This window comes from Vanessa atalanta, chromosome 2, assembly GCF_905147765.1.
Source record: "Vanessa atalanta chromosome 2, ilVanAtal1.2, whole genome shotgun sequence".
Taxonomy (NCBI): Eukaryota; Metazoa; Arthropoda; class Insecta; order Lepidoptera; family Nymphalidae; genus Vanessa; species Vanessa atalanta.
In genome coordinates this window covers 1630402-1656391 of record NC_061872.1, presented here as the reverse complement: position 1 = coordinate 1656391, position 25990 = coordinate 1630402, and the positions used below count along the sequence as shown (strand labels likewise).

Genomic DNA, 25990 nt, shown 5'->3' with positions numbered 1-25990 from the left:
ATTAAAAATAGAAGAGCCGCATATGGTGTTGCCATAGTTTTTAAGTTCCGACAAAATAAATTGCCGAAACCCGGGATCGAACCAGGGACCTTTAGATCTTCAGTCTAACGCTCTCCCAACTGAGCTATTTCGGCGATACTATACAGCTCGAAATATTAGGTTGCAATTAAATTGTGCTGTTAATACGTATTTGCTTCTTTTTATATAAATGCGAAATCACTCGAAACTCTGTCTGTCTGTCACGCTTTGTTGCGAAACAAGCTTGGGTTTCACCAAGGTTGGACATACACCACTTTTTACTAATTCACGTTTCAAGGGATAAATTACGGGATGATGAGGATGCGATTCATGAAATGTAATTTGTTCTTCAAATTCGAAGTTTAAAATGTATAAATTAATACATATGTTAGCTTACAATATTGTAGTACGGGGGGTTACTCATGTGGTGTGATCCAAATAAAGACTTTATATATCTATCTATCTATCTATCTATCTGATAACAGTAGTAAAAAAAAATCAATTACTCTTTATTCAAATAGGCTAAAACACTTTTCAATATCCATGTTACAGTGTTAAATTAAATCTAAAGCTGCCACCGGTTCGGAAAGTAGTTTCTACCGAGATTAACCGACAAGTATTTACTCATTTCCACATTTATTGTTACTGTAAAACCTCGAACTACGGTAAATCCTAAGATTTTCCAGTAAAACCTAAGATTTACCGATTCTTAAAGGTAAACGGTAAATGCTTTCACTTAGTAAATCTTAGGATTTACATTTAAGGCACGGTAAACGTTGAAAAAAATCATGTCATAACGTGCTATAAAATAATATCCGAAATGAAAATAATTTAAATAGGTTAGGTTAGTTATTTAAAAGTCCGAAAAAGTCGTCCCTTTATAATAAACTAACGAACTTAAAATTTCCAACTCGTGTCGGTAAATTTTAGGTTTTACTGGAAAATCTTACGACTTACCTTAGTTCTAGCTTTTACAGTAACATATATATACCATGCCAACAATCAACAAATACTCAGTCCACAAACCTTTTTTATCATTAATTTTATCTTGTACTGAGTAATATGTCTTGTTTATAAATGTTTTTTTCACATGAGCTTTAAATTTTTTAATAGGCCTAGCCTAATATAACTGTAGAATCTGAAATCTGAATCTGAAACTATAGAAACAAATACCATGCCCCAATTAGCATTATTAGCAGCCTGTAAATTTTCCTACTGCTGGGCTAAAGGCATCCTCTCCCTTTGAGGAGAAGGTTTTGGAGCATATTCCACCACGCTGCTCCAATGCGGGTTGATGGAATAAATTAGACACATGCAGGTTTCCTCACGATGTTTTCCTTCACCGCCGAGCACGAGATTAATTATAAACACAAATTAAGCACATGAAAACTCAGTGGTGCCTGCCTGGGTTTGAACCCGAAATCATCAGTTAAGATGCACGCGTTCTAACCACTGGGCTATCTCGGCTCACATATGCCCCAATAAGAATGTATTAAATATGCAAAATTGGCAACTAGGTATAATACAATGATTGTCACCATTTGTTTCGACAATACTTATATTATTTTGAATATTCATCATAGTTGTAATTGTTAATATACCGTAAAGCAACTGTAAAAACATCACGAAGGGCGACAGTAGAGCAAACAGTGTTACCGTACAATATCAATATAAAAATGTGAATGTTAATATTCTTTAAGACTTTTCGGTTTTCGAGTTAGGCCCTAGTAGGAGATAACAATCGATATATTTGGTATTCTTGATTGTTGATAAAATTTGGTATGAAACAAACTTAAACAGCAAGAAAGGATACTTTTTGAAAAAACATATTACTCTTAAAACGCGAAAGAAGCCGCTAACCTAGTACGGATGGAAAGCGGTAGAACATTGCCAACTTAAACTTTAAACATCTTCGAAAACTGTCATATAGGTTATACTTAGGTTATAGGTTTTATATCTACGTTTTCCTTTACCTTTAAAAGCAGTGACTTATAAGGACCTAACTTAAATTCTGAAGTGCGTTCCCATTTGATGAAACTATTGCGTTGAAATCCAACGCCTCGACAACTACCGCTGTTTCGTAATAATATCGTAATATTTAATACCCATCCTAATTTAAAATTATTACTTAAATAAATCTTTACAGAACAAGCTAAACAAGGAATTCCGTTATATAACCAATTGCAAAGCCATGGATTCAGCTAGTGAATAATAAAATTTAATGTAATATAATTATTATATTTTAAATTGTTTATATGACTCGAATAAGTCAAATAAATATCGAACTATCAACACAAAATAAAACTACGTTCAGGGGAAATTTCTGTAAAGGATGTTCCTATTTCAAAAATTACCATACTGAAATACCAATCTCATTTCAGATTCATCCTATAAAATATCACCAAAGTTTACACTCATATCTAGAAATACAAGATTTCACCTCACCGCACGGATTTTGTTAAACAATTTTCAAAGCTTAAGTACATTTTCACACGCTGTACCGAACAATAATTCAAGAGGGAGTGGCTTTACTGATATCCGGACAACACTGTTGGACCAGGCGACAGAATAAAATTACGGGCATTTCCTTTCAAAAACAGAGAATGTTTACAACGAACGGGGTGTTGTGGGATCAGGGTCGATATTTAGAGGATCGAGAATAAGTTTAGGTGTTATATTTTCTAAACATTTTATTGCTTTTATTCCTACTTGAACACTACGTCTAAATACATAGAATCTGCTCATAGTTTCCTTCTAATCCTTGCATAGCAATCCTTACAATATTAAAATCATATTGCAGAATTATTTTCAGTATGTATTTTTTTTAATAGTACTCATTTTGTACTATTATGCTATCTCAAACTACAAACGAAAATGATATACTCAAAAGTTCTCAAGCTGAATTATTTATAAGTAATTATATGACGGCGCATAATCGAATCTTTACCACATAAAATGGCAGCAGCCGCAATGTATTGAGCAAGCATTTCTCGCTTACTAGCTTGACCAAAACGGTAGGTATAAATGCATGTATATTATTACTATGGTTAAACTTTACTGCAAGATGTAGCTCCCAAAAAGAAATGCTCAGTGTACTCCACAAAATACTGCATTTGTGATTCAAAACTAATAATGTGGTTTTATTATCGTAATAATATCGTTACTAAGAATACTTCACTCCGCAGATACATAAGGTACCTTCAAAATGCCGATCATAATTCTCTAGAATGCCACGTGCTTTAGCATAAATCCGAACGATGGCATGACGATATTTCACTAAAATGGAACATTATAGTAAAACCAGCGAAGTTTTAAATTGACAGTATCTCATAGTTAAAATAGCGCGTCAATGTATGGACTATTCGAAGTGTGGTTGGGATTTGCCGAGGAATTTCGCTTGTTAAAATGTTTCTATAACGACCTCCTTTACCAAACTTTCGAGGGGATGTTGGATAATGGAAAAACAGAATTTTACTAACTTCTAGGGTAACTTTTATTTACCGGAAAAAATATATTATGAAACAAAATTGTCATTGTTGATTATTATAATAACACATTTCGTTAAAAATATCCCATTGGTTATATGGTTGTCTTTTACAGAGAAAATATTATTAGATACTTGGTGGGCTTTGTACGAGCCCAACTAGGTTAGTACCATTCACTCATTTTATATTCCACAGTCACAGTTGTGTTCCCGTTTGAAGGGTGAGTGAGCCAGTGTAACTACAGGCACGAGAGACATAACACTTTAGTTCACAAAGTAAGGAATAGCTAAAATTTCTTACGGCGCTAATGTCCATGGACTATCACCAGAAGGATCATATGGCAACCCACGTAATAAAAATAACCTTAGTGGGGCTCAGTAAAAATACTATCTCCATTTTTGAAGCACACGTACACAAAGTTGCGAGTGGGTTTCGTATTGATATGAACCCTAAATTTATATTATGTTATGAAGCATATTGGTTTTGATCGTGGAAGCCGATACTGGAGTGAATGGCGCTGTAAATTTCCAGTGAAGTGAAGACGTGGTAAAGCTATCGTTACTGCTTCTATTTTTAAAATAGAATTTATAGGTCGTTGTACAATGTGCTAAGCGTACCAATAATAAATAATGCAGCTGTTATAATGTACGTTGCTGTATCACGAATGATTAAAAACTTAAAAGGTTAACGTTTACAAACTAACTATGTCAAGAACCTATATATCCATATCCAAATTCACGATAAATCAAGAATGTGTTTACGACTTTAAAATACTTAGAGAAAGACTCATTCATAGTAAAAGTTTTCGTTTTGTATTTTGATTTACATTCATATTTGGGTAATTAATATTTACGTTTATTTAAGTAACTCTGGGAAACATAGTTGATACCGCATGTTAATGCGGTATCAACTATGGTTCCCAGAGTTCGGTCTGAACTGCAATTTGCTGAAAATTGCACTTACATGAACACCGATGGAATCATGGTTTTATTTATTTAATATATTGTTTTTACTTTTTTAATTGTGTTTTACGTTTTTGGTTCTTTGAAATGATAATTTTTTTATTTTTATATTTTGATATTGTAAGAGCCTACTTAAATAGTTTGAAGTGAAATTTATTTTGATGGTTTAATATAACAACATTATATCATTTCGAAGAAAAAATAGAGATAAACAAATCGTAGATTTATATTTCTCATGTGATTTCAGTTCTTCATTGTAATACATTTATGTAATCACTATTGCACATTACTTCTTATAACCATTTTTATTGTACTTCCAAGCTTCCGTAAATACTTCGCCATTTTTTCGCAACACCAAAATGAATATCATAGATTAATCAAAATTTCAAATACAGTATAAACCTGTACAAAGTATTTTTATTAGTAAGCTCTGGTTTTTAACTACTCTGTGTTAACAGTTGGTACTTATGATGACACATTTCTGGATTTCAACTTTACCTTTACTTAATGTTTAGCTATTTACGTCCTAATGAAGATCGTCAGGAAGAAGCTTTGTGGCGAGCTTGCAGCGAAGTGATATGGCGTTGTGGCGGTGGTTTCAATGCTCAAACTGAAGTAAAAGTAGTGGTAGCTCTGCCAACCAGCACCATTTATGTGCAACACAGTTCGACTTATTATCAAGATGGGATCACTGAAATGGTAAAATTTAAATTTAATTTTCTTTTATAATCCTTTATCGTAAAGCTGTAGGCAGTTCAATTTGATAAATTATTTATTATTGTCTACGTCTACATTTGATTGATTACAGTTGTATACATTTTGTGAGCTTAATATAGAGATAAGTTTAAAAACAAAAATGACTCGGAACTCGGATCAAACCGAGGTAACTCTAAATAATGAGAAATTGTTCCTTAATACAACAGATCGCACTAGGATCTCACATCTCATTCTCTTAATTCGTTTTTTATTACACCAAGACGGGTAATGAATATTATTATATGCGTTTTTCGAATTTAAAATACGAATCGAACTTCATAAAAAGCACAAGTCTTAATAATATTTACTTTAGTTTAAAATACTGCGATCAAAACATAAACCACTAGAAATTGAAGAGTGCCTTCAGTGCAGTTTAAATTCATATAAATACGATAAGTTCACTAAACTTCATATAACAGGTTATTATAAATACTAATAATAATAATAAATATGTTATGGAAAATCAGAACTAACGACGGTACCACAAACACCCAGACCCAAGACAACATAGAAAACGAATGAACTTTTTCTACATCGACTCGGCCGGGAATCGAACCCAGGACCTCGAGTGGCGTACCCATGAAAACCGGTGTACACACTACTCGACCACGGAGGTCGTCAATGAAGTCGTATATGAAGTTTAAATGTGAATAATATTTGTAGGTTTTCGCTATAGATAAACACTACCTTATAGTCTTGCAACACCGTACGTGTGAAAAAAGAGAAAGGTCTTACGTGTAGAAATTCTAATCTTTTTTAAAGTTTGACCTTGAAATTTCAGTCATGCTTGAAGTAGATATTATAGAAAAATTATGTAAAAAATTTGGAAGGATGTACTTAGAGTGATATAATCTATTTTTTTAAATGCGATGTCTAAAACACTATACTATCTCTGAAATCAGATAAGAGCAACCGAATGATGGATAGATCCTGAATACAAGATTTTATTTCCACAGACTAATTTGGTTGTTGATGTTTCAAGCTGCACTTATTCGAATTTAAAAGTCTGGAGGATTTGCAAATATTTCTGAAGAGATACTTGTACTTGGTGAGTATTTGTGTAAATAAAATATTATTTCCAACAATATTAAACTATTACACATACAAGTTTTTATCTGTTTTTATTCTTGCAATTTTGAGAACTCAAAAAGCGGTAACGCCGAATACTCTGTTTAGTTTTAATGGTAAGACAGTTGATATCATTTCAGGCACAAGGGACATAACATCTTAGCTACCATTGTTGAGGGCCCGTTGTCGTAAACTGTATAAAGATAAAGGGCATTATAAGGATTGACCGACTTATCAACTCACAGTTTAAATTTCGAGGAAAGTTTTGTTTCATACAGAAAAGGAAACAAAGGGCTTGTTCCCTTAATCTTCGAGTTGTTGTTTGAATTGTGGTTCTTTTAACTTTGTACACCAAGAGAAATAATATGCTTATAATATTTTTGGGCTCCAATAAACGTGATGCGGTTAAAATGCAATAATATTTATTAATATTCCACGAGTAAAACCGTGACTGATAATGTTAGTGGTTAATATCAGTGGTGACCCTCCACGATGCATTGATTGAATCTGGAATGCGTATCCACAAATGAGAAATGAAAAATTCGATTCATTAATTATTAATAAATCTACAGTGGATAATGAATCGTCCACTGACTTGGATCTTATTTAAATCTCAGAGTAAATAACCAATTGTTTTTTAGCTTTGGCAGAAGTAGGTTCCTAGTCTCACAATTATAAATAAATCGGAAGAGAAAATATGCCATTCAATAGCAAGTTTATCCAAAAGTTTGAAAATTGGGATATTTCGTTCTGCATCAAAGTAACCATCATAATTTGTGGCGTATCTTGTAACATTGCTGGTTATTGATAAACTATATTAAAAGTGATACCGAATATTATATGCTTATAATTTTACCATTTATCCAACCATACCATTTATGTTCATATGACTGCTATGCGTTGGAATGTCTAGTCAAGATTGAAAGAGTAATTCGAAATTCAAAATTACGTTATTTAGGGTCAATGTTTTAATGTTTGCGAGGCCCGTAACAATAATACGTAAGAATGATGGTATTTTTTTATTTCTGAGATAACCGAGATTCATACAAATTATTTGTGTCAATGACAATTACGAGCGTTTCCAAGATAATGATATTTATTAAACATAAATGAATTCTTCTAACCAATATTCTTAGAGCTTTTATTCGTATCTGTATAATATTATAAACTAAGTACGTGTTTCAATAGTAAAAAAATCATAATATGTAACCCTTATTTCAATAATAATAAATAGAGATTTGTCAATTTGTATTTGTAGGATCGTGCGACGGCATATTATATTTATCTTTTGACAAATCACTTTGTGGTTAAATACCATCCACTCATCACGTCATATACCACAAACAGCAATACTTAGTATTGTTGTGTTCCGGGTGGAAGGGCGAGTGAACCAGTGAGTCTTAGTTCACGAGGTTGATGGCATATTGGCGATGTAATGAATGTTTAATATTTTTATGGAACCAATGACCATTGGGCATTGGTGACAGTAAGTGGCACAACTGCCAGTCTGTCTTTTTGTACCAAAAATAACTAATACTGTACGCTTGGTGCATTGCCACGACGCACTCCTTGGTGAACAACTCTCTCAGGATCAACTTCTTATTTTTCCCATTTGAAATGGAGATTAACACAATATAATAATTTCAATTCATACATTAAATAAATTAAAAAATTCCAGTTGAAATTTTTATATTAATTCTGACTACTCAGTAAATAACAGTGCGAGCTGTTGAATGCGAGATGAAATTATTTTATTCGTTAAAATAATTTCAATTATATAAGAATAAAAATTAAAATAAAACACGAAACCGTTGCATTATGCGCTCCATCGCTGTTTAATTATGCATTTGCAAATGACCGCTGTTTTACATTTTATCTGGATTATGCGCCGCGGAACGATCATTATACGATGGTATGTTCGAAATTCATTGAATCGATCGCCTGAAAATTTCGCTATATGATAACTTGTATGGTAAAATTTATGTCGGTAGGTATGTAGACTGGCAATCGGCCATCCGACGACCAGTGGTCACCACAGACCATAGACATTAACGCTGTAAGAATCATTAACCATTTTTAACATCGTCGATGTGTCCCCAACCTTGGTAATTAAGACGTTATGGCCCTTATGCCTGTTATACTGACTCACTCACCCTTTATGCCAGAACACAATAATACTAAGTATTGCATATTGGTAGTAGATTATATTTTGTTGTGTGGATGGTACCTTTTTTGCACAAAGTCAATCAAGTAAATTGTAAAGTTTCAAATCATAAACATCAACATCGTTTGACCAATCACGATGAAAGTTGACCCAAATAGAGCTTCATGGAGAATGTTTTTACGCTATACACTTTGTTGCAATTTGCCAGTAGATTGCGCTTCAGCACTCCTTCTTCGATACTGTTCAACCGATCGCAATAACGATAATTGGTTTATACAGACAGGACAACGAGCCGGTCTTTGCTAGAATACTATATAAATTCTATGAATTTATTTTTATTCAGTTTTTTTTAATAGCGTATAAATTGAAACGGAGATTGAGGCGGAGCGTGAGGTGGACTTCCTAAGTGTCATTCTTAGTAGAATTTTAATCAACATTAGTAGCCTGTAAATTTCCCACTGCTGGGCTAAGGCCTCCTCTCCCTTTGAGGAGAAGGTTTGGAGCATATTCCACCAGCTGGTCCAATGCCAGTTGATGGAATACACATGTGGCAGAATTTCGTTGAAATTAGACACACGCAGGTTTCCTCACGATGTTTTCCTTCACCGCCGAGCACGAGATGAATTATAAACACAAATTAAGCACATGACAATTCAGTGGTGCTTGCCTGGGTTTGAACCCGAAATCATCGGTTAAGGTGCACGCATTCTTACCACTGGGCCATCTCGAATCTTAATCATTTGTTACGATTAATAGAAACAATTGCTATATATTTGTCTAAGGATATAAAAACGCTGTTGTTTTTTTCACGCATTTGTATTTTGACATGAAATATGTGCCATCACATTTAGCGTGTTTCAGAGAATGTTTTCGGTTGAACACTACTGTACAAAATAATTCAATGAATAAGGTAGCCATGTGGTCGGTCTGCTAGTTTGCTAAAATAATATTATCAAGAGAAAGAGTTCGACAAAATTAAAAATATATATATATATTAAAAATTTGTTCATGCTACAATAATGAGATATTAAGTTTATTATTTTAAAAAGTACATTTATAAAAACTGTTAGAAAGATATGCTTTTAGTGTTAATACAACATGTAAATCTTCCATCTGAAAACGTCTTTACAATCTATTCGAATAACACCGCGAGCGACCTGTCGAAGCACTGCGAACTCCTTACAAAGTTTTTTATAAACGCGGAAGACGTCACAGCACTTAGTGACTTTAGCTTGAAATTTCATCATTTAGTTGTACATTTGATTTTATATAATCTTGGGGAATTCATTTTGAAGAGTGGTCATTGATAAGTATGGCAATTTAATAATAAATATTATAATTATAAAAAATTATAACAATTATAAATATAATTAAAACTCACAAAATCTGTTTAATTTACTACAACTCACTACTCACTTGTCAAGTCAATGATACAAGCGATATGAAAAAACCATGGAATACGAATGAAAGCATGAATTAATTCAAAGTTAAGTAAATATTAAAATAAATAAATATGAAATCACAAACGGCTTCGAATGCAGTCTACTGAAAAGCATAGACAAGAAACTCATCATACCATCTGAATTACATTCATTTCTTGAACAGAATTTAAATTTTTCGACCTGTATAAAAATCAGCTAAGCTTGGATTTTTTTTAATAGTTTCAGTCTGAAGACGGTTCGGGTTCTCTGCTGCTCTTATACGCTTGTATCTTATCAAGAGGCTGCGAGAAGTAAGTATAGCATAATTTCACTGTATTTAAATTTCTCGTAAACAACGTAAATATGTTGTTCTTACGCCTGATTTTTTCGGTCATATCGAAATGCTGACACATCGGATTATAAGAGTGAAAAATGCCTGTTTGTGCACATGCGCCAGTTTCATCTATTTCAGCCAGTTCAGTCATTTAAATTACTTTCCTTACTGATAATAATCAATGCACATCCAATATTACTTAGTCTAGAAAGCTGCAATTTGGAACTTGGGTTTTTTTTCTAAAATAGGCATCCACTAAGAAATAAAATTGGAAGGGTAATTTTATAGAAACTCTGACGAAGTCGGTGCGTGCAGTAACGTATTAATAGGAATATATCAAAGGAACTTTGTGATTGATACAATTACAAGATAAGTGAAACCCGTCAAGTATCCTGACATGTTTTTCTTTACAGCGTTAAAAAAGATCTCGACGGTAAGCTGACCTATCTCGTGTCGACGCAAGTGGAGGGTTCACTCAACGTGACGACCCTCCTTCTGTCCGGTCGCGCTACCCCTTATTTGCATAACGGAGTGCAATATGTTGGCGATGAAGATCATTATGTAAGATAACTTTATTCCATCAACGTTTGTAACATAGTTGTCAAATTTAGATCTCATTGTTAGATAAGGTGTATTATTTTTATACATTACTTATTGTCTGCAATTTCTTTAGTTAGAAATAAATCTTGCTTATAGTACAATACAAATAAATCAACATTGCTCTCGTTCAAATTACTTATATTTTAATTTTGGGGTTGTAAAAAAAAATACAGCTTAAAGAAACAATTAGTGGTGTTAGTCGCGACTAGACTTGTCTTGCTTCCTCTGGTATAAAAATTTAATCAAAAAAAAAAACATTTCCAGGCTATGCCGCAATTCGGGGTGCTATCACGGAGCCCCGTTGGCCTTCTGGTTTGGTATGGAAACGATGACAACATTACCAAGAATATATCGAGGCAGTACCCTGGATCGAGGCTGAAAACCCCAGCACTTCCTATTTGGGTTTAGTACACTAATATTTATCATTATACATACGTTATGTTTCAGTCGATCCTGAGTGTGATAAACATTAATATGACTCGTGCTTCAAAATATACCGACAATAATAGCTTAAAACTGACCTTGTGAACCTCTTGTCGGGATTTATGCTACACTTATTGCATTAGTTATCTTACGATTTCATATTAATAAAATCCAGTATAAATAATCTTCATTGTATAATAGTATTTCGCAATTTTATTAAATCTTTTAAAATGAGGATTCAAAAGTACTTTCAAGAGTATACTTGAATAAAGTATATTTTGATTTGATTTCGAGACGTCGTTTATTAAATTAAAATATAAAAAATTAAAATCAAACATTTCCATTTGATATATTATTATAGTTTGTATTGTTATTAGAAGCCATATCTGAATCATATTTTATTTTAATTATTATATATTCTAGTATAATAAATGCGAAATCAGGTTTGTCTATGTGTGTTGCTGTTTCACAGCCAAACCACTTAACCGAATTTGATAACTACTTTTTTGCTTAACACCTAAAGACTAACCCATAAAACGCGAGGACCCCTACTAGTTGAATAGTTGACTTTCTTGAACCAACAAAAACCATTCAAAGTACTGTTGCTCCTAATTTGGAATATAAATCCGGTGATATCTCAAACTATGACTAAACTGGGTTTGATTACGAGTATAATTAAACCTCGATGTAACTGATATTCTGTATAATAGAATATGAAAATATTAATAAGCATGCAAAATAATCCAGGTTCCATAACGTTTTGTGTTGCAATTATTACAATCATTAACGTTCAGTTGTAATTAAACTCAAATTTGAAGAATCACTTATACAAATGGGTACTTAAAATAATCCCGTGTTATTTTGTTAATCATTACCATTGTTTGTTAAAGTCTACTAAGTGAATGTGATTTTAATTATATGTTGATAAATAAAGAGAGTAATTAATGTATTAGTTTGAACGATTTTCAATGGGAACAAATGTTACTTTATCCGCAAACAATCCGATAGTCACAATTAAATTATAATGTAAAGGATTTATTTGCTATTTTGAATGCGGCGTTTGAAACATAAATCTAAACCTGCATTAATGACAGTTTAACTGACAGATATTTTAATTTTGGCCATAGCAGGTGCTACGTAATTTATTTAATTTGCATATTGTTTGAACGATTAATTTGTCATCTTTGACAATGGAGTTGAAAATATTTTTACGTATGTGAGCACTTGGTTGATTTACTTTTTGCAGTGCGGCCTGGGTAGGTATTAAAATCTAGTAACTCATTATAACCGAACAAACTAAACAACAATAGTATGTTGTGTTAGAGTTGGAAGGTTGAGTGAGCCACGGTAAGTTTTTTTTGTGGCTTTTGTTGGCGGACGAGCATTTGGGCCACTTGATGATAAGTGGTCACCACCGTCCATAGACAAAGGTGCTGTAAGAAATATTAACCATTCCTTACATCACATATGCTGTCTTGGGAACTAAGATGTTATGTCCCTTGTGCCTGTGATTACTCTGGCTCACTCACCCTTCTAGCCGAAACACAACAACACAGATTACTGTTTTTGGCAGTAGAATATCTGATAAGTAGGTGATACCTACCCAGGCGGGAATTGCACAAAGCCCTACAACTAAGTAAGTATAGGCAAAAAAGACAACATATTCTAGTTATTAAAATTAGTGGAGCATTGTCTTTGATAGAGATGGTTATGTTTACAACCTTTTATTTAACTTGCAATGTAGGTATGTACGGGTGAAATCTTGCAACTTAATTTTGAATGAGATATCTTGAACTGATTGAGCTGAAATTTTGTATACACGTTCAGTTTGGATGACAATGCATGATTAATTATGTAACGTCAGTCTAAATCCTGCATGGCGGAACAACCAAGATGGCGGAAATATTTTATTTAAAATTCCTATCTTCAATATCGGTATTAAATAAGATGACGTCACTGAGAATACGAATGCGAGTTTAATTACTTAAAAGGAAATAATTAAAAAAGGTTCTTTACTTTGCATTTATTTTACAGTGTCAATATCAATGTGGTCGTGATAAATTTCCACCGAGTGGCCCTTTAACAGTCTACCTACCTAATATAAAAATAATATACATTTAAAAAAAAAAACTGTTGATGTATTTCAAGTATATTTCATTCACTAAATTTAATATTATAATATTAACTAGATATAGATTATCGATTGATGGAAGTTCGTTGTTTGACTTCGAAAATTTATATTTAAAATAAATAATTATAATAATAAGTAATTTCTATTATTTTATTGACATTCTAGGTGACAAGCTGCTCTGGTCATTATGGTGTTCTTTTCAACACGAATCGTGAGCTTTTGAGGAACTATCATGCTGAACGGAGGTATGACTTAAACAAAATTTAAATCCACTTTAAAAAAAACCTGAGCACGATTTTTCTTGCTTTTGGGTCTGAATCATAAGATGATACAAATTCAACCCAATGCTAAGCAAAGCTATCTCGCAGAAATAGTATAAAAATGAATAGCGAAAATACCGCTGATTTTAAAAGTAGACTAAAATACTACTAGTGATAATATCATCGTTATTTATAATATGTGTTTTGTTTATCAAGGATATCCATAATATAAAGAAAATTTTATCTAGGTACTTTTCCGCATTTGTAATTATCAGCTGAATGTTTTATAGTTAACAATATTTTGTAAAAAAAATAATCATAAAACACTATAATACTATGTTACAGTTTAAAGCATTTAAATGCTAAATATTTTGTCATAATTTTTCAAAAATAAAACATAGTTTAAGTTATAAATAAATATACATAATGATATTATAATGCTTCAGTATCTAGATTACAATCTGTTTTATTTCTAGATTTGATATTCACTACTACACTTGTGGGGGGTGCCATGTTCTTCTCAACGTTGACACTCGAGCTCATGAAGATAGCGTGACTCTGAGAAATGATGACATCAGCGCAACTCCGCTGGAGAAGCTCATTCATACTAAGTAATAAAAACATAATCTAAAAAAAAATCCACAAAATATAACTGACTCCAAATTTCTTCTTAAAAATTGTGCTAAACATCTCAAAAAATGAATTTAAATCAATTCATAAATGACGAAGGTCTGAAGGAGGAAGTGATATTAAGAAAAATAGAACCGATCTTATAATGAAATGAAGAAAAAAATAATGAAAATTTGAATTCGGTTCAGTCAATTATATTTTTTACAAAACCATAATAACCACAATAGGAAATAATTAATGTGACGAGTTTCAAATAAGTTATATGTCCTACATAATCCAAAACGCTCAAATGTTGGCATTTTAGTAGTGGTAGGGCTTTGTATATAAGATATTCTACTAAACGTCAATACTTAGTATTCTTTAGTGAGTTTTGAGTTTTGTTCATTGTGTATTAACAGGCACAATGAACAAACCACCTTAGTTCACAAGGTTGGTAGCGCGTTTGCGATCTGAGGAATGGATTTATTATTTACCATCCTTCCATTTGCCTTCCTATTACTTATATCGTATACAAAAATACTTTTAAACCTTAAAATGTATTATATCCGCTTGTGATCTTTAATTGTAAGGCAAGTAATAAATGAGAGACATGTCTCTGTAGATTGGCCACTTACAAATCTCAAGTCAGTTTAATTTTACCAATTGCGGAAATTATACGAGAAACTGTTGTAGTTATTTCGTAAAACTATCTTGCCAACTTAAAGTGGCATTGAGCCAGAATAACTTGGCCTACTCTTCTGCCCTTAGTTGAGAATTTAGGTAATGGATCTGCAAACTTTGTACAGTATCTTACAGGTCTAAAAATAAATTTTCTCTGTGACTTATATAGTTAAAATTTCCTAAAATGCTCTTAGCGGGATTTTAATTTGATATATCTAGCGAAGATTTCTTGGAATGTAACACGATCTCTGATTATTATTTCTGGTAAAGTTTGTTTAAAATGATAAACTTCATTTTCTAAAACTCAACTTAAATTATCAAAAACTTAAAGCATTCAGTGAATTGTATAAGAAATACACGGTATGAATTTTAAACATTTTTAACAGCAGTAGCCAAACTGCTGTCTTGAGCAATATATAATTTATTCATAGTTGTTTTTAAGTAATCATAGAGGAACTATATTTTAATTATTGTATTAAGTAGCAATTCTTTTTCACAACAAATATACTACTACAGACTTGTATTTAATTGTAATACGTAATATTTGTATTATGACTTAAATAGTAGGTATTTGTCAGACTCCTCGGTTGAATATTTTTGCATGTTTGGACTGTTTGTTTATTTTTTATTTATTTAAAGAAAAATAAAGTACACTTTTAACAACATGTCTAGCTGTGTGTCGTGAATAATAAATGGTTTTACTGTGCACTCTGTACAGTAGAAAAATCCATATAATAAAAATATTAGTTTGTTTTAAATAAGATATTTTCTATAAAATCATAACGTACAGAAATGTGTTTTTATTTTTATAAATGTTATGTAATGTAATATTAATCATATTTTAATCCAGTTACTTTTAATCGATCTAGCTAAAATTAGGTGCATGCTTCAGATATTGGGTACGACACAATTTTAAAATATGTTGATTCGATAATAGCTTTTTTTCATTTTTTTATAAGCATATGTCTTTCTTGCATTCTACTATTTACATCAATCAAGTATCCTATAAATAACTTAAGTAAGACATTTAATTGATTCCAGTATAACTCATCAATTCGTCTGTCTCCAATCTCAATCCTAAGTTATATAAGATCTTCAACAGACCGTTCTAGCAGTTCCAAATGCAATACGTTGAAATACAATTGTTCATTGTTTCACAAACACTAACCTGTTTCAGGTGGCAGGACGCCAAGATCACTTGGTCTGGCCCGGTGCCCTTTGCGGGAGACTCGCCGAACTAACGGCTTAGTGTCTAATTGCTCCAGCAATCGGCTTTGGTCTAGTGGAGCTGAATCTGGCTGTTATAATTGCTTTACGATATCATTCAACTAAATTGTATGGTATATGACGCAGATTTTAGATGCATTTTATTATTTTGCTTATTATATATGTAATGAGGGATTAGTGTATTGATTTAATATAGATTATAAATTATTGTTTGTATTAGACTTACTGCATTATGTTTTCGCAATTTCGGAAAGTAAGATGTAGATTACTTGATGCTGTTTCTTAGGTCCTTTTGTCCTAGACACACTAGGTCTGTTTAATCAAATAAATGAAATGCTTTACTGATGTTTTGTTTTAATTATTATTTTTCGTTATATATTTAAATGAAACTCATATTTGTTATTTTTATATAAGCGACATATTTTTTTGCTTCATTATATTGTTTAACGTGTGTAGCCAAATTTTTATTTTTATCATCTATACTTTCCGATTCTTTCATTAAATCATATTCAATAAAAAAATATTTATTTTTATTAGAATTATTAATATAAAGGCCTTATATGTATGAAATGGTAAATAAATCCAAAGGAAACGAATAATAGTAAATATTATTCATCATCAATTATTGGTACAACCTACAACTACACGTAATAATTAAAGTAATATAAAAAATACATATTATTGTATGAGACCTCAAATAGCGTTTAACTAACCATGATGGATGGGCCCCTTGACGAATGTTATAGAGTATCATTTATCATAACTTGTGTCAATCGAAACGTATCCTCACTTCCGACGTTTCTGGATGATATTTTTTCTGATGTATTATCAGCATTTAATCCCAAGGTATGATGAATTGCAACTCACTGTGTACGAGGATATTGGAAAGTATATTAAATTTTGTAAAGAATTAAAGGAAATATTAAAATATGTTAATGGTCACTTTTGTTCAATTTCGTTTACACTAAATAAAATACATATATATGAGCTGAGATGGCCAGTGGTTAGAACACGTGCATCTTAACCGATGATTTTGGGTTCAAACCCAGGCAAGCACCACTGAACTTACATGTGCTTAATTTGTGTTTATAATTCATCTCGTGCTCGGCGGTGAAGGAAAACATCGTGAGGAAACCTGCATGTGTCTAATTTGAACGAAATTCTGCCACGTGTGTATTCCTCCAACCCGCATTGGAGCAGCGTGGTGGAATATGTTCCAACCTTCTCCTCAAAGGGAGAGGAGGCATTAGCCCAGCAGTGGGAAATTTACAGGCTGTTCAACATGTCCATGTAAATAAAATATTATATTCACACAATTGATATTTACGAGGCTTGTTCTATCAGTCAGAGAGGCTTGGTTCGTTACTTACTGTCCAAGCAGATTTAGTCGTGTTGCTTTCCATCACCGCCGAAAACGAAATGAATTTTAGATACAAATTAAGCACACGAAAATCACAATATTAAAATCTCTGTGCCAATTTCACTTCTCGACTTTCAGATAAGATTACCAGTGAGCTATTTCGGCTACAATACGTCCACATAATGCACACAAACTTCACAATTCAGAAATTTTCCGAAAATCCGCAACTGACATTTTATCAGTTTATAACTTTTCACGTAAAATTTAACGTCGGCTTAAACGTAACGTTGATATGGGTAACTTCTCTGCATATATTAAACAAGTTTAATCATCGAATAAAATTTTACTGGCACCAATCTTGTCCGCTACGGCCGACCAGTCCGGGAGCAATTAGCGATTGTTATGGCTTTGTTACAGACTAGCCATATTATAGACAATTCGATTAAATTGTTTACAAAATATAAATACTAAAATGACATATGTTCTATTCGATTCCAATATCAGTTGCTTAAAAATAACTGTTACTCTTTATGTATATTATGTGGTATAAATATATTTAATTATTTTACCATGTTACCAATTAGTTTTTTATCGTTTTCAACATAATAAATAAAAAAAATTATACGTGGAAAATTAAAACTGAAGATTTTAGAACAGAAATCTAAGATAAGCAGATTTTCATTATATGCAAGCAACGCGAATTTATACTGAATGTTATAAAAAAAGTTACAGAAAGAGTGGTTGATCTAAATTCAATGGTGCTATGACTCGACTCAAAAGAGACGAAGAGAAAAAAAAGTAACTTAAGATATGACTAGAGGTAAAGATGATGGTGATAAATTAATACTGGATGAAAAAAACTAGATAAATATAAGTGATATAAAAATGCATATGACCTTGAAGTACAAGCAGTAAGTATATTACGAGAATACTTACACAAAAAATTAAATCAAAATTGAATATTTAAGCAAGTGGGCGTTGGGCGTTACTTCAAAGAAATGCTAAACGATAAAATCTTCGGAAAACCAAAAAGTTGTCTCGAAAATTGATTGAATAAACTCAATTGAATTCTATCAGATGTCCTGTAATGAGAAACCATAACACAAAGGAATCTGTGGGTGGGTGTCCCAAAGCAATGTCACCGTTAACCTTATTTATTGTATAAACATAATCATTTTGACGTAATACTTCAGTCTGAATGTATATCGGGATAAGTTATTATGAAAAATCACACGCAATACAAGTAGCCATACCGTGAAATTATCCCTGTACTTTGTACTAATATTTTTTACGTTTTTCTTAAACCTGCAGAGACAATTAGTATGACGTTTGATCGAAATAATGATATATACCAATATTGTTGTATAAAATAACTGATTAATTTTTATTATTTTATTTTTAGACACAAAAGTCACAATTCGACTTGAATTGACCTAATTGTTATATTAAATTTTTCAATTTATTTCCTAATGTGTAATAATTCATTTTCTGAAAAAATCCTATATAAGCAAAAGTCAATATAAAAATATTAAGTTAGATTTATAAAAGGAATCGAGAATTTTCTCGTTTTCCTCTTTGAAAATAATATTCATATTTTCAAATTATTTCTTATTAATTCAACGCTCTATACGAACGTTTGTCTGTGTACCACATTTACTGACAAATTCCGTGAATGGTAGCACTTTGCTCGGACTATACTGATTTATGACAGGAGCCGGCCATTTGGCTATTGTCCCCGCCAATTATTTGTGTGACTCGACGAACGACATATCTTGGATAAAACTTTGTCACCCCATAGAACGTTATGCGTAATGTATATTTTAAGAAAAAAGGGAACAAGAAATATAATCAACAAGCGGTGCCCGCGACTTCGTGCGCGTTTGAATTGAACAAAATGGTTAATGTTGTAGCCTAAGTTACTCCTTATTACATCAGCTATCTGCCAGTGAAAGCCCCGTTAAAATCGATCCAGCCGTTCCAGAGATTAGCCGGAACAAACAGACAGACAAAAATTGTAAAAAATGTTATTTAGGTATATGTACCGTGTATACATACATATGCATTTAGTTGAACGCGGTTATTTTATTATTACAAACAGACACTCCAATTTTATTATATGTAAAGATTAAACGTACCGAAAACTGTCCTTTGAAAATAGAACTACACCTCTCATTCAGAACATTAATAAATGATAAAACTAACAGCCAATTAAAATTTTTATGGTGCCAAAATTTTGTATTTTATAATGAACATAAAATAAATTGTTCATTCAGATTATGTTTAAGCTAAATAGCATTGCTTTCACTATAGATGTAACGGTCTGATATTTCTGAAAATACGACCTTTAATGCCGTCCTGGATAATTATCACGTACAATAACTTTAAACGTATAAATTTCAAGTTATGTATAAATCTTACGGCCATAGTAATAAAGTCTAAAATTGAAGTGCCATAAATCTCTTAAACTGGATTTAGTAATACTGATCGCAAGCTGTCGCCTTCGGACAATATGTGACGGTCTGATAGTGCTATTTTATTGCGAAATGGTCAACGCTAGAACATCAAATTTGAACTTGAAATTTGTTCATATTACAAATTGCTTTGATTTTAGTATATGCCATTCAAATTTACGTATATTTTGCTAGGTGAAGTAGTAGATTTGGTAATGGAATTTGATTTTAGATTATGTTACTACGTACCATCAGGATAAACGCATATCTATATTTTACATCAATGTGTTGGTTTTGGAGATAGTATTTACTAAGCTATGAGCTTCAATGAAATAATCAATTCAAACATTGCATGAAAATTCTCTTTACCGTGAAACCTCTTTATTTCATTTATAGTATTTATTAAAACCGAAATTATACTCAAATTATGGTGTCAATAAATATCTGTTTTTTTTTATAAGTTAATATTTACTCGACTTCAGGCGGCCTTCGGTATTGAAATGTATACGACTATGACTAATCGATTCTCTTAACATAGTACAAAACAAAGTCGCTTACCGCTGGCTGTCCTTATGTATGCTTAGATCTTTAAAATTACACAACGGATTTTTTTATTAAATTCAAAAATCAAAATATACTTTATTCAAGTAGGCTTTTGCAAGCACTTTTGAATCATCATTTAACAAACTATTTAAAGTAAAGCTATCACCGGTTCGGAATGTAGATTCTACCGAGAAGAAGCGCAAGCAAACTCAGTAGTTAATCTTTTTCAACATCTATCTTTTTTCAATAGATAGATCGGCGTGGGTTCGCTTTCGCCGTCCATTTTTTTTCGACGGAGTCTACTGATAAACCCGAATTATAGAAATTGTAACCTAACCTAACCGAAAGATTATAAACAATCGAAGTTGTTGTATTTATTGTAAGTTGAATCCCCGCTGACAATCTGTCGACGGTCAACAATCTCGCGAGATAGCTTATAATCTAACGGTATTTAACATTTTTTCGGTAATATATATAAAACTGCCAAATTTGCATCAAAATTTTTGATATGATTTATAAATTTAAATTATAAGATGAGTTATGATGACTTACTTATCTGCTGAGAGAATAATAATTCCACGTGAATTGATTTACAACGCAACCGGTATATGACGACATAGGACGGAGATTTAGGCCGATTTCCTGCACTAAATTATTTCAACCAATGACGATACCGATTTTGAAATGGCGTCCGAATATCTGTTTACAACGCCTTATAAGCCTTTGTCGTACTATCTTTGTGTTATTCAAATGAGTAGGAATATTGATATATTCAGAATACTAGATTTTAAAAATAAAAATGTAAGGTATCGTAATCTTATCTGACTGACTGATTCGTTATCTGAGCGTAAACTATTAAAGTTAGGGTCATGAAATGTATGAGTTGGATCATTTTATTGATTAGACCCACTGACATGAAATTTTATTTTTGGGATACTGATTAAAATGAGTAGATTAAGCGTTTCTGGATCTACCCCTAAAGAGGTGAAATAACCGTTGAAATTTTTTATGGAGGTCCGTCATTTTTTAAGTTAGAAGCATTAAACTTTATTTTTGGGCTACTAATTTAAAATGAGTATATACGTATTTAATCGTTTCTACACATTCTACCCTAAGGGGTGAAATAGACACCAATATGGTATACAAAGAGATCTTAAATTAACGTAATATTTTAAGTTAATCTATAAGTATATTCAACTTCTACGCGAGCAAAGCCGCGGGCAATAGCTAGTCATTATATACTCGAAATAATGTAATTATATTACATCGATGTAGTCCTAACGGCCAAAAATCTTACATTTAACAACATTAGTCTAGAAATTGAATAAAACATTACATTTTATTCTGACAAATGAAATCCTACAGAGGGTCTCCTTGGCCAACCTTGTGTTAAGTGCAAAGTGCTTATCGATAAGTGATATTTAATTTGATCTCATTATAAAAAAAATCATACCATTATACACTATGGCAAGTACGAATCAACAATTATATGTTTTTTTTTTATATAAATGTGTTCATACTTCAGATGATAAGCACCGACCGTGGAGACGCTCCGTTCATTATGTTGTTTATTCGACATAAATGAATCTTCTAAATGAATATCCCTCGCGGATTCTTTGGGCTTATAGCGATGAAATTACGCGGTGCTCATTTTTTTCTTTATTAGCCTTATATATCTCATTTCGCATGGAGTTCGCTGCGTTTAAATTACATTTTTCTGTTCATTTTTAACAAACTCGCATTATATAAATGTTTAATTTTAGAAGTTTATTTTGTGTCGGAATGGTGTGCTAAACATTTTTGGGTATCCCTTTAAATTATGATCATGGTTATGTGGGCAACGTTAGACGGTTTTTACGTTATATTTCGCTGGTTAGTGAACCTTTTGCTTAAAATAGTTAAACCATAGACTTTCATAAGATGGATCCCGGCGTATACAGCTGCATGTTGCATATTACGCGAGTAGTGGAATGTACGCATTAAGCTCTTCAGCTAGTTATTAACACAAATGATGTATATTTTGTATGATTGCGTTGGTTGTAAGTAAATTAATAAAGTTTTCATTAAATAAAATGATATACACATCAAATACCCTATATAATAAGTAGAGAATACTTATTATATCTCATGTTTTTGCTGTGTATAGTTTCATATTTAGCAAGTCAGGCGTGATTTTACTGCTTACTTCAGATGTTGAGGTCCTTGGTTCAAGTCCCGAGTCGAGCCAATAAACAGTAATAGCCTGAAATTTTAAATTGCAGTGTATATTTTGATAAAATTAGTTGTAGAAAAAAATACAGGGAAACGTTTTAAATTTTTCCTTCCTCATTTTATGCCTGATAGGTAAATGGGCCACCTGATGGTTATAGATTACCACCGCTCTTAGAAATAATCGCTGCTATAAATAATAATAACCATTTCTTATTGGCTGACTCACCCTTCAAACTGAAACTCAACAAAACTAGCTATTGCTGCTTGGCAGAGCATGATGAATGGGTACTACCCAGTTGGGCTTGGGGCACAAAGTCCACCATCAAACCCCGAAAAGTATCACACTCTTTCTGAAAATCGTCGTAGAGTAACTAAGCTGCTACGTTTCGTCTGGTACGTGAGAGTCCCGGAGGTCCGGTCGCCTCCCTCCCTTAAACATGACAGATGACAGCACCGTAGACAACTTACACAACGGGCTAATATTTCTCGGGAACACGTTGACGAAAACCGGAACAAATTTGTATCTAAAATCGAGCATTTGTTAAACCAAAACTCGGACCGAGGCCGGGTCAACATATAATCCAATTCAACCTTTTAGACGAATTTACAAGTTACACGCGTTAACCGCTAAAAAATCACCATTTGTCTTATCTCCGCGCTTTGAAAATATTTTTATTGCTGCCACAGCTAGTATCGGCATTTTTGGCGTTGATATTTTTCGCCTTATTCAATTCTACGGTCAATTGGAAGGTTAAGCCAAATTGGCATCTAAAAAGCTCGGTGTGATTAGCAAGGCAAGCTGGTCACTTCATGTCGGCTCGTAGCCTAAAAATATCCAAGGCGTGAATTCGGCCTCAGATGATGTACTGCTTTCACCTCTGGGCTGCAGCTCCCCAGTAGCAGCTTATTCCATTTGATCATATTCAATGGGAGCGGCTCGAATTATGGAAGATCTATTTTTTACTTTCTCTATGGAACTAAAAAAATGTGTAGAGTCTCGCCCTACACATTTCTTAAAGGCCGGCAATGCAGACACTTTCCATCAGGTAAGCCTCCTGCTCGTTTGCTCCCTAATCCATAAAATATACAATAAATTACAAATATATGTATAGATATGTTTTCAAATAAAGGATTATAAAAGATTTTTCCATAAGCTTCACTGTAAATTTTTAATACCTAATACTGTGAGCCGGAAACGGTTTACACGGGATATGGATAAACGGAATTAGCCAACCGACCTAGATATTACCGAAATTCGCCGACCATAAACCAGCGGGATATTTCGCCGACGTGCGTCTGTAACAGAAAACGCACCCGGGGGATAGACGATAAAAAATTACGATTCCACAGGGTCCCTGCCCCATTCGACCATTATATTTTATCATTGAACAGAAATTTAAATAAGATTGTTCTTTACGTGGAAGTTGACTTAGTATTAATTATTCAAATTCCATTTGAAGTGATTATGCAACAGAATTGAATTTCGAATTAAGGCTTTTGTCTTGTCTTTCCGATATATATTCCATTTAAAAAGATTATGTGACGAGAGACAAATTCATTATCATTCCATTTGACATCTGTCACTTTTCCATCAAATCAAATTATTCTTATCTATAATTATAAAATAACATGTCCTGACTGACTGATTCATCATCGCCGAGCGCACACTGTTAAAGTTAGGGCAATTAAATTTGGTGAGTAGCATTGTTTTATTGGGTTACCCACTAAGGAAGAAATTTTGGAAATGATACCACTAAGGGGGTGAAATAGGAGTTGAAAGTTTGTTTGGAATTCCGTCATTTTAGAAGTTAAAAAGTTTAAAAAAAAGTTAAAAGCATGAAACTTTATTTTTGGAATACTGATTAAAAATGAGTAGAGACTTATTAAGGCGTTTCTAGATATTCTACCCTAAGGGGTGAAATACAAACTAATCTGTTATACAAAGAGAAAATTAAATTAACGTAATATTTTGTAAATATATTCAACTTCTACGCGAGCAAAGCCACGGGCAACAACTATTTTAATATAATAGCATGACACGTACTTATTCACTGACAATTTAAAAACTACTACGTATATATACATATAATATTAAATTTCCAAAAAAAAAGTACAGGCTTAAAAATATATATTTAATAAATGAAAGTTAAGATAAAACTTTTTGAAGATGTTACCTTACACTCGAAGAATTTTTTGAACATTTACATAATATTATAATGTTTTTCTATTCGTGTAGGCATAGAACCTAAGAAAATTGCTTTAGCAGTAATCAAACTGCAGTATCATTACAGCGATTTCGATTTAAGCTTATTAGTTAAGTTTACCTTTTAACTGAGCTCTTACAACAGTGAAAACGAGGATTGCAATTTGTAACTTACACACACACACACACACACATCAGCCCGCATTCGTCCACTGCTGGACATAGGCCTCTCCAAATGCACGCCACTGTGGTCTTTCTTCGGCAACTCGCATCCAGCTCCTGCCAGCCGTCTTGCGCAAATCGTCACTCCACCGAGCCTGAGGACGTCCTACACTACGTTTGCCGAGACGCGGTCTCCACTCTAGAACACGTTTTCCCCAACGGTTATCGGTTCTACGACAAATATGGCCAGCCCACTGCCACTTCAGCTTACTAATCCGGTGGGCTATGTCGATGACCTTGGTTCTCTGACGGATCACCTCATTTCTGATGCGATCCCTCAGAGATACTCCGAGCATAGCCCTTTCCATAGCACGCTGAGCGACTTTAACCCGGTGGACCAGCTTTGTCGTGAGTGTCCACGTTTCGGCTCCGTATGTCATGACGGGTAGGACGCACTGGTTGAAGACTTTCGTCTTAAGGCACTGTGGGATCGACGATGTGAAGATTCGTCGTAACTTCCCAAATGCTGCCCAACCTAGCTGAATTCTTCTATTCAACTCGTCCTCAAAGTTGTTTCTACCTAATCGCAATGTCTGCCCGAGGTAGACATATTTTTGAACAACTTCGAGGACGGTACCGTGTATCGCAATCGGTTCCGGTAGAACATGTTCATTGAACATGACCTTGGTTTTATCCAAGTTCATCCGTAGGCCGATGCGCATAGAAGAATCAGCCAGCTCATTCAGCATCTGTTGTAGGTCCTGCAGCGTTTCTGCCATGATGACGATGTCATCTGCGAATCTCAAGTGAGAGATGTACTCGCCATTGATGTTGATGCCACGCCCTTTCCAGTTCAGCGTCTTGAACATGTCCTCCATTGCATTAGTGAACAATTTGGGGGAAATAACGTCCCCTTGTCTCA

General features: G+C 33.0%; 1 protein-coding gene and 1 non-coding gene across 5 annotated transcripts in view; one reads left to right on the top strand and one right to left on the bottom strand.

The window, feature by feature from the left end:
• The window catches only part of LOC125072192 (inactive ubiquitin carboxyl-terminal hydrolase MINDY-4B), a 32557-nt gene extending 16131 nt beyond the window's left edge, over positions 1 to 16426 (top strand). For 2 of the 4 annotated variants that reach the window (XM_047682725.1, XM_047682719.1), the window contains exons 4-11: positions 4981 to 5164; positions 6204 to 6269; positions 10115 to 10185; positions 10622 to 10769; positions 11073 to 11210; positions 13528 to 13607; positions 14099 to 14233; positions 16090 to 16426. In XM_047682725.1, the coding sequence (XP_047538681.1) occupies positions 4981 to 5164; positions 6204 to 6269; positions 10115 to 10185; positions 10622 to 10769; positions 11073 to 11210; positions 13528 to 13607; positions 14099 to 14233; positions 16090 to 16153 (886 nt within the window). In that variant the 3' untranslated portion in view covers positions 16154 to 16426. The remainder of the gene's footprint in view (positions 1 to 4980; positions 5165 to 6203; positions 6270 to 10114; positions 10186 to 10621; positions 10770 to 11072; positions 11211 to 13527; positions 13608 to 14098; positions 14234 to 16089) is intronic. The other 2 variants (XM_047682732.1, XM_047682739.1) reach the window with 2 other exon arrangements.
• On the bottom strand, positions 62 to 134 carry Trnaf-gaa. The gene has a single exon. It is a non-coding gene; the product is annotated as a tRNA-Phe (tRNA).
• Positions 16427 to 25990: the final 9564 nt, after the last annotated feature.